The following is a 10,526-nucleotide window of genomic DNA, read 5'->3' on the forward strand; positions in this document are numbered from 1 at the left end:
ATTTGTTTTATGTAGTAGAATCTGACGTGACATGTTCGTACGAACCCTTTGTACGAACAAAAGTAAGAGAAATTTAGGATAAGAATACGAACATTTTCTTGCATGAGGCCCATTGTGGCCCAAATTTAGCTGCATAAACCCAAACATGGGTCAATTTATGTTCTGAACTCTAATTTCCCCTTGGGATCAATAAAGTATGATTCATTCATTCATTCATTCATTCATTCATTCATTCATTCATTCATTCATTCAATAGTTTTTAAATACTGAAAAAAAAATTTATGATAACTTTTGATATTGTGCATTTTATAGAGAAGATTCTATCAAATTGTAACTGCCTTTGTCTTTCTGTTTATCACATCTAGTTAAAAAAGTCTAGTTTTTTACATTTATTAGCTTTGCACTTTCTAACATTTGCTTCTAATTACAGTTCACACACTAAAAGAATGATTTTTTCACATATGCAAGCATATGTCTAAATACTGCACACATTTGCTCACTCATTAATACAGCGCATGGATCCCCCCAGTTGTGTATTTGTTTAGGAGACTGGTGGTTGGTTAATGGTCCAATTAGGAGCTGGCTGGAGATCGTTAAGAAGATGAATGTTTCTCTCACATCTTAGAGGGCTGAGTGAGACAGAGACACAAGAGAGGGAGCCTATTAAGACCCCTTCTCATGGTTCACACAGCCTCTTTCTAAAACCTTCACAGCACACCACAGTGAAGTGTGTTCTGTATATATGCTTTAAAAAGGGTAATTAACACTTTCAACAAATGATCTTGCTCTCTCTTTCCATCTCCCCCACTTGGCAGTTTGGTTGTGTACTCTTTCTTTCTCTTCCTCTATAGCTGTGTCAGAGTGGAACAAATTTGTTCTCCATGCTTCATTGTAGAGATTACCACAAATAACCTCAGAGAACTTTATAAATTGAAATTTCACCTAAATGTTGCTGTCCTTACCGTCTATGTATTAGATGAAAAATAAATGAGCTTGTACTACATTATGTTGTTTACTGTTTAGTCCTGGATTTTTTTAGATATAATCTTTTGTAGTTTTTGCCACACAGTCATTTGACATGTTCTTGATTTTACCAGGTACGCTCAATGTACTTCTAAGAGTGAGAAGCATTGCTCCTGTGGACTCGGTGGTGTGGACAAAGTCAGGTCATCAGGGCCCTGTTTGGAGGAAAGCTTCAGTTGACATCAGTCCCAGTGGACCCTTCCAGGTAAGGGTTTAATGCTTTTTTCGTTTAAATCATAAAACAAATGAGGGGTTGAAAAATTGTGTTTAACCTGGTCACTTAAAGTTGCCAACAAGTGCTAATAAAGATTTATTTTTCCAAAAGTACAACAGCCTGAACCTGATTGCTTGTTTGCATAACAGTAGTGTCTCTCCAACTGAGCTCTGCCTTCTCACACTAAACAGCTGAGATTTGTTGCATGAAATTCAGTACCTGACCTGCAGGTTCGACCTATTCATCTGTTAACGGACAAACATGCTGTGTGCTCTCTACTGTTAGTGTGAGTTTTGAAGAATTCAACCTCTTAAGGCAATTCAAGCTTCTGTGCTTGCTCCTTGATTTTTATCACGGGCCATCGCCAGCGCTTTGGCTATGGCTCGCCGCAGGTAAAAGAAGGGGGGGATCTCCCTTTTTACTTGTCATATCTCTCATCTTTTTGACATTTCTTCTACTGCAGCCACTTCTTCTCTACTTTGCTTTTCCCAGAAGGTAGTCATTCACTCCAGCATCAAATGAACAAGAGAGTTTTATACACCAGGTTTATGGAATCCGGGAAACTCCACAAAAAGTTGGTGGAGACTGAAAGTTGGCTTTGGATTTGATAAAATTTTCACAGTGGATTTTGTACTGTGACATTAAAAGCTGCAAAAACATAGAAAGTCATTGAATTTTAGATTCACTACCCTGAATTTACTCCAACAATAACTTCTACATGGATACATGGATTATAGACTGAGCACATTGCCAAAACCTTTTTATTTTCTTGATGGAAGTAAAATAACAACAAATACTGAGGAGGAAAAGAAAATGTTTGAGCTGCAACTTGGTGGCAAGATTAAAGAGAGAACTGATGCGTCCTGTTGGCAGGTTTGTTTCCTGTTAGCGCTGCCAGCTCCTGGGGTCACTGCATCTGGGTGAACTCATAATAAATACTGTAACAGTGTACCGAGACAACAGCGTTATATAATTTGAATTTATTAAGCTGCAAAAGTTTGATAAGAAAACATTCTTAAAGGCAGGGGCGCCCAAACATTTTCCTCAAGGGGGCCAAAATGAAAATGTATTGGGGGCTGCAGGCCAAACGCAGTAATATAATACATGAAATACAAATATTTTTTTAAGTAAAGTCCTTTATTTTTAACAATTAAGCTAGCAGCCAGTGTGGTGGCCCACTTTTGTTTTAGTTTGTGAACTTAGAGAAAGTCTGCCATAAGCTCAAGTAGAAAAAGCTCATGGGACATTTCATAAATTGATAAAATATGAGTTTTTATGGTCTCATAAAGTGCAAAAATCTACATGTGTGGTTAAATCTAATATAAATAAATCTTGTTACTTGTATTTTATGCTTCACGTTTAACCTTAATATATCAAAGATAAAGTCAAGACCATGAGTGAAAACTATCTGCACTACTGTCCTTTATTTAGTCACTTGGCCAATGGATGAAATGACTAAGTGGAAATACTGTTTCTACAAAGAACAACAGGTTACAGGTTAGTAACTACTCAACTGCTGGTGGGCCAAATCAAATGGCTTGGCGGGCCAAATTTGGCCCGCGGGCCCCACTTTGGGCTCCTCTGGTTAAAGGGATCCATGATTAGTTGTAACATTAGACTTTATTTGATAAACATATATTTTAACTGTAAAATAAAGACTGTAAAAATACTGTAGGCTGTTTAGTTTTTATCATTTTTAAATTAAAAGTTTCAAAATACATTACACGGACGGGGCCATTTTATTTACACACAAAGCATTCTGGGTAAATGATGACGTGGATAGGTCATCGGTGCGAGGCTGCTAGCGAGCTATATCCACCCTGAAGGTTAATCTTGGACAATATCTGATGATCGACTCTTTTAAATGAAACCAGAGAGCGTTGACAGAGAGAAGGTAGAAATGACTCAGCCTGKAACTGAAAATATGGATGGAGGACAACAGAGCTGCTTCATGGAAGAAGAACCTCAGMTTAGCCTGTTAGCTTTAGCGTTAGCCCCGATGCTATCACCATATACATGTGCGCTACACATTCTCCTCTCATCACTGAGGTCCTCCATCCACATGACAGAGAGGGGAAAGCAAAGATGACTTAGCTGCAACTGAAAATATGGATGGAGGACCTCAATTTAGCTTGTTTGTTGAGCTAGCGCCGAGCTAATACATATAAGGCAATGTAGCATCAGCGCAAAGGCTAACAGGCTAAGCTGAGGTTCTTCTTCCATGAAGCAGCTCTGTTGTCCTCCATCTATATTTTCAGTTACAGGCTGAGTCATTTCTACCTTCTCCTCTCTGTCAACGCTCTCTGGTTTCATTTAAAAGAGTCGATCATCAGATATTGTCCAAGATTAACCTTCAGGGTGGATATAGCTCACTAGCAGCCTCACACCAATGACCTATCCACGTCATCATTTACCCAGAATGCTTTGCGTGTAAATAAAATGGCTCCATCCATGTTAAACTATATTTTTGTAAAAAATACAAAACTAAACAGCCTACAGTCTTTTTGCAGTATTTATTTTAGAGTTAAAATAAATGTTTATCAAATAAAGTCTAATGTTACAACTAATCAGGGATCCCTTTAAAAACTGTGAAACATATTTTATGTCTCAATGACCTTCAAGATTTAACTCAAGGATTGGTGTGATTGTTTTTTTTTTTAATTTATTTATCAAATTAGTGGGACACACAATTTTGATTTGTTTAATGCTGATTGAAGTAAATAACTGAAGGCTTTTTTAGTAAACATTCACCATTTTTGTTGAAATAGAAGTGAAAAAAATGTTCTCAGCTGGATGTTTAGTTTTATTTTTCATTTTTAAGTTCAATAAAATTATATACTTTTCAAACTTTATTACAAAGACAAAGTCCACAAAACAAAACAGAACAGAGAAACAAGAAGTAAAAATACAAACTACAATTTTAAATATAGTTTAAATTGACTGGACAAATTCATTCAATAGTTGGGGAGGTGAAGCATGAAGAGCGGCCATATTTGAGCTCTGTCTGTTGACACATCATTGAGTCCCTTTGGCTGTTTGGCAGCTGTGCTTACTGTTAGCTCTTCCCTGTTGGCGTGTGGTGGAGTAAACTAGGTGACTCAGTATGGCTTTTTGACTGGTCATGATGTTTCTTCTCACAGTCTTTTTCTCAGCCTCTTATTTGTGTGTGCGGTTGTGTGTGTATGCACATGCATGTGTACTGCAGGAGAGTATAGAATTCTTAAAAAAACACAATGTTTCTCTTGTGGATGTTTCTGAATCCTTTTTATTTCTGTTTTCATTTTTCTCTCTTTATCTTTTTGTCTGGCCCTGCTCTGGGAAACAGGAAACAGCTGGGTCGATTATTGCTCTGGTTCGCTTCAAAATTTCCTGTCTCAAGGCTGATAACTAATGGTTCTAAAAAAAACAACAACAACACTAAGTTAAAGAGGACAGTTTGCTGTTCAATGCCTCTTACCCATGCCTAGTCAAATATTCCCTCTGTCTAACTGCTTTTTTTATATATATATGCAAATATAATTTAACACACAGGTTTTACAAACAGATTTGCAAATATACTGACAGACTCATAAATTTAACTGGTCAAATTTGTGAGTAAGGAATGCCTGCTTTCTACATTGTAATGATTACAGAAAGTTTATAATGTATGTGTGTGTGTATATATGCCATGATCCATGATAAATGTGGGTTTATGTGGCTTACACAAAGCTCTTGCAACACATTGTTCCTTTAATCATAAAAGGACAGACTGACAGACAGTCTGAAATGTATGCAGTGGTTTAAGGTGGGTTTTAAAACTTTAAATTGTTTGGTTTAGAGGTTATTATTGGAATTAAAAATGATGGATATGTGTATTATATTATAATAATGTTTATATAAAAATGCTAAAATACAACATTATCAATATATATTCAGGGCAAAAGTTGTGAAGCTATAGAAACGTTACCCAAATCCTGAAATGACTTTTTTCAAATGCAACTCAGCAAAACATTTATTATTTATAACATATAAGTTTTACAATATATTTATTGTGCAGAGTGTTAAGTGCAGATCCCAAAGGAGAGATGAGACAGCCTTCTGGCAAGTCATGGCACCTCTTTGTGTTCTGTTCTCACAGAAAATGCTGTACATGAAATTCAGATAAAAACTTCTGGTATAGTGAAAGCTGGTAATGGGTTAAAATTACATACTAGTACCACAAAAAGCAACACGATTTTCCACCACTGGCTTGGTTGCCACGGTTACAGTCCTGCCTCTCACATTGATGACAACACTGCAACTTAAGTGAAAAAGTATAAGATTAGACTCATCCCTCTCAATTATAAGCTTTCTCAAAATTGGCATTTCCCTAAAACCTATAAAATAAATCAAATAGCAGCAAAAGAACATCAAAACAAATCATGATATTTTGACTCAAATAGTTTTTGTCACATCACACAATTCTTCTGCCCTTGCTTGTAATTTATGGATGCTATTTTTGTATCCACTAAAGTTTAGAAACTTGTGAGCTTACCAAGGATATATGATTGTTTTTTTTTCAAAACTCTAATGATTTTGTCTTGTTAAACAAGTTTAAGTGGTGTTTAGAAGAAGTCTGAAAACAAGCATTCACCCAGCGGTGATAAATCCATCTATGCCTACTGCCGCTTGTCCCCTCCAGCCCTGATGTCTCATTCCCCTCTTCTGTCTGTCTGTCTCAGTATCTGGGGAATGTGAGTATCCTCAAAATCAATATCCGTGATTAAGCTGTCTGCTGTTGACAATGGGACCCGTCTGACACAACTGGTGTGAATGTACTCTTAAGTTAAGCTTCTTTTCAACAATTTTATAGTGTGAAAAATGGCTCTAATAGTTTTTTTTTTCTTTTCTGTTTTCTTTTTTTTATTTCTTGTTATTCCCTCGAAAGCTCTTGGCAGTGATGTATTTTTAGAAAATAAAACAAAAATTTGAAGGTATTTTGGCTCCTAAGATATTGTTAGGGACTGCTTAGTTGACGAAGGGACTACAGGTAGTTGCTTTCTGTTAACCCATGGGTATATTTACATCTACTGTACATGGAAATGTTTGTTCAGTTTCTAGCTCTGCAGGAGTAATTCTAAAACTGGACTGCTCTAGAAACAGAGGCACAACCGGCTCATTTCTGCACATTAGCTGAGTCACAAATAAGCAGTTCTGTTTAGTCAGAAACCTGTAATTTTCCAACAACACTTACTCTTGATTGTTTTGCTACAAACAACATGAACACAAACCTGATGACACGTATTCAGCATGCAGTCTTTGGTTTGTGTAAAAAAGAATAAAACAAAATTTTATGTCAGTTTACCTGGATAAATACAGTCATTCATTCACATTATTGTAAGTTTTTTTTTTCCCACACAGTCAACCTGTCCCCCCAAAGCTCATGTGTTAAACTCAAGGCCTGCAAGCCAAATCTAGCCCTCCTTAGCTTTGTATCTGGCCCCAAAGGTAGTACTTTAAATGTGAAATAGTTTTCTAGTTTCTGTTTTTATCTCTGTATTCAGTGCATTCTTCTAAGGACAACTGGCCCAGAAAATAAAGTTAGAATATTTCCTCCATTTTTGATTTTTGGTGTGGACAGAGCAACACAGAATGAACTTTAATTGTGTTCTGCTTTCTTTTCTTATTTTAAAGTCAAATAATTGAATTTTTAGTGAGGATTATTATTTTTTTCTGATTTGCTGGATTGTGATAAAATGTATCTCCAGTGGTGGGCACCAGTCCGCTAAAGCGCACACCCACTATTTGCAGACCTAAATATTTAATTTGAGCTTTAGCAGTTTTACTAATTTTTGTAATTCATAAGCAGATTTGCACTTTCTAAAATAAAAATGCAGTACTGCTAATAACTAATTATCTATGAGTCTTCATCACCTTCAACAGCAGAAGGTATGGCTTGTCATTTAAAACTGGGGCCGAACATCATCTGGTGTTATAGTAAAGATAATTCCCTAAAGAGTTTGTTATTTTCTTGACCAGCCGTGAGGGCTTGGTGTCAGTGGCCAACACTATGAGGAAACACAGCATTGAAACACCACCCTCTCTGGCATATGAAAAGGTAACACAAAGCTTTATCCTGTGATTAACTGTTCTGCGTGACGGTTCTGAAATTGTATACATTTATATTTTTGTGTGTGTGTAAATATGTTGTGTATATCTTTTGTTTTTAATGTGTATAAAAGTTTTGGTTTTAAATTAAATGAATAAACAATTTAAACTAAACTAAAAATGAAGACACACCTCCCACAATGCTTTGCGTGGTATGATGCATCCGCCCTTCTCCAGTGGCGTGCCTGCTGTGGTTGGTTCTGGTCTGAGGTTCTGATCTGAGGTTCGGCTGAAGTGTGTCTCCAGTGACCTCATGTATAAACGGTGCTTACACATAAAAAAGTTGTGTGCACCAGGTTCTACGCCCACGTTGGGATGTATTAAAACCAACGTTGCATGAAAGTGTGTGTACATTTACGTACACTTTTCACCTGCCGTGAGAATGTGCGGCAGCCCAGCAAAGTTTTTCAGTCGACAGTTTTAACTCACAAAGTCACGAATCTGACCTGAATCCACAGAAATATTAGCCTGGTTTAAACCAGACCCTGTCCTTCACTTTGCTTCGTACAAGGGTCTGGACTTCCTGCATAGAGAATCAATTTCTTGCAGGAGGTGTGGCCTCTGCTGAAGCATGTGTTTGTTGTCGGTGTGAAGGAGGCTAAGCTAAGAAGCTAATTGGAAATCGTGTGTGCTGTAAACAACCCTACTGAGAGGAGAAAAGTACCGAACCGAACGAGACGACTGTAAATGAGAGCTGCTGCTTTGTCAGACAAATTTATTTTAATTTGGAAGTCTTATCAACACGGACTGGCTTGACTCTTCCTCCACTGCCGTATGCTAAAATAACTAGCAGACACTGCGCAGAACAATGACGTCATTCAAAACTCCACCTTCTGTTTGCTGATTGGCCCAGGTAAAATAAACTACAAGCAGACACTGCGCAGAAAATTGACGTTCTGTTCTCTGATTGGCCCAGGTAAAATAAACTACAAGCAGACACTGCGCAGAAAATTGACGTTCTGTTCTCTGATTGGCCCGGCTAAAAATCTGCCAGAGAAATCCATTTCAATGGGAGAAGTCCCAGACGGAGCAGAGAAGGGAAACTAGAATTGAGTGGAGCTGTGTAGGAAGGCAAGGGCCAGGCTACAGAAATATGACTCTGTTCTGCTTTCTGGATGTAAGGAGCGTCTGCGCTGCGAGTTCCTGCCGCGGTGTGGGACTGAGAACAGCTGACAGCTGATCTATACGCACAACTTTACGCAGCAAATATTGCGTTGTGTGGGGCGGGGGAGTCGTCGCGGGCTGGGGTGTTCTGAATTGGTGTGCTGGGTTTTTTCTTGGTGAGAATTGGGGTGTTTCTTTCGCACGTTTTGTTCTCCTCAGCTGTGTGTGCGCTCCCCGGGCCGTGCGCTCTGTGTGTGGTTCCAACTGTGTGGCAACAATATGGGGACTTTGCAGTATGCAGTGGACTGGAGGTTCTTTGATCATTTTTGGGCTGATCTATTTTCTTGTCTGGGGTTGGGTGGTTTTCGGTACCGGGGTTCAGTTTCGTCATCGTTCGAGTTTGAAAAATAAAAGTGAAAAAAAATAAATCTAACACGCTGTTAGATTTTTTTCCAATTAATTAATTAATTGCAATTAATTTTTCCAGAAATTCGTTCTTGGCTTGGACCAAGTTTTGAATTTTTTTCAATTTTCAAAATCTTCAAAGTGTTCTCTGCTTATTCAAGACAATCCATCACGTCGGGGTCACCAAATTGTAGGAAAATGTGCGTTGTTAAAAATGTTATGTCAGAATAAACAGGAATCCATTGGATTTCTTCTTAAAACTTTATTCTCAATCTTCTGACTCCAATTAGGTTCACAGTACAGCACTCAGTGCAGGCTTCACCGTAAGACCTTGGGCTAAACCAAAACAAAACACAGTAGCCCTGCTCTGAGCAGAGACTCTGCAAAAACACTAACAACTTCTTTACCATAATAATGAATTGACCTTATAATCTATTTCTCTTCCTGGTTACACCCCTGGAGGTGTTACCTTTTACGTCAGATGTCAGAACTAAACTCATTTTTGTTTAGGCTAAAAGGAAGAGCACATTGTAAGACACCACCAACTGTCTTATTCTGTTATGGCTTTACGGCTGCAATAATCAGAAAGTACAAAATACAATACTGCATCTAATATTTGGATTAATCAGTGACAAAATTTCCTTCATAGATATAAAATTAAGTTTATGCGCAAATTCAAACTGGAAGAGTCTGTCTACCTCCCTTGCTCCATCCAATCACTGCATCGCACACCCACCTGCAGTCAGTCAGCATCAGATCCTCGCCTCACTGTACAGGTCATCTCACCAAGATCCAGATTAAAAAGGCCCAGCACCCAAGGATCAGTCTGCTCCCCAGACCAGTTCGACCCACCTCCACACCGTCTCCACCTTCAATCTCAGGCTTTTCCTGGCTACCTCCTCCCTTTGGCCTCCACACCACCACCACCAGTGTCCAAGCCCCGAGAGGAAAACGTTAATCCTAAACTAAACTGACGCCAGCTCACAGCAGGTCGCTGCACCCACGTCTTCTGCCGGGGCTTGAGTGCCAAAGAACATTCTTGTGTCAATAAAACTTTTTAACTGCTATTTTTTCTCTGTGTGAGTATTTCCAGGATGAAATGTCCAATAAATCAAAGCAAACAAGAAGAAATAAAATTGAAAATATAAAACCTCATTTTTATTGCTTTCTATTAAGAACTGTTCACATCATAACCAAGGTGAAACGCAGTCTCTCACACAAAATACATATTTGTATTTCTGCTATTTTAAAGCTGAGTTATTTAAAATCTTTATATAACATGCAAGTCTAGAGCAAGTGTATCTTCATGTCCAACTAGTCCAAATCAGTGACTGTGATTTGGGATTAATTTAAAGATACTTTTCATTCTTAAGGTTGTACAAGGACTGGCCTTTGACTGACCTTTGTGTCTTCATAAAGATTTGAGGTCAGTCCTTCCCACATAATTGTGGTTTGCTATTTAATGACCTGGCTGAACTACTGTTCTTTTTTAATATGTCATATTCCTACATTGAAGTTTGACATTTTTTTTACTCAGTCATCAATCTTACACAGTGCATGCAAATAAGTATTGAACACGTCACCATTTTTCTCAGTAAATATATTACTAGAGGTGCTAATGACATGAAATTTTCACCAGATGTTGGTAACAACC

General features: G+C 38.0%; 1 protein-coding gene across 2 annotated transcripts in view; it reads left to right on the top strand.

Moving 5' to 3' along the window:
• mdga1 (MAM domain containing glycosylphosphatidylinositol anchor 1) overlaps positions 1-10,526 on the top strand; it is a 276,568-nt gene that overhangs the window by 248,144 nt on the left and 17,898 nt on the right. For both annotated transcript variants that reach the window (XM_014020516.1, XM_014020517.1), the window contains exon 16: positions 1,098-1,228. In XM_014020516.1, the coding sequence (XP_013875970.1) occupies positions 1,098-1,228 (131 nt within the window). The remainder of the gene's footprint in view (positions 1-1,097; positions 1,229-10,526) is intronic.

This window comes from Austrofundulus limnaeus, unplaced genomic scaffold (assembly GCF_001266775.1).
Source record: "Austrofundulus limnaeus strain Quisiro unplaced genomic scaffold, Austrofundulus_limnaeus-1.0 Scaffold255, whole genome shotgun sequence".
Classification (NCBI taxonomy): Eukaryota; Metazoa; Chordata; class Actinopteri; order Cyprinodontiformes; family Rivulidae; genus Austrofundulus; species Austrofundulus limnaeus.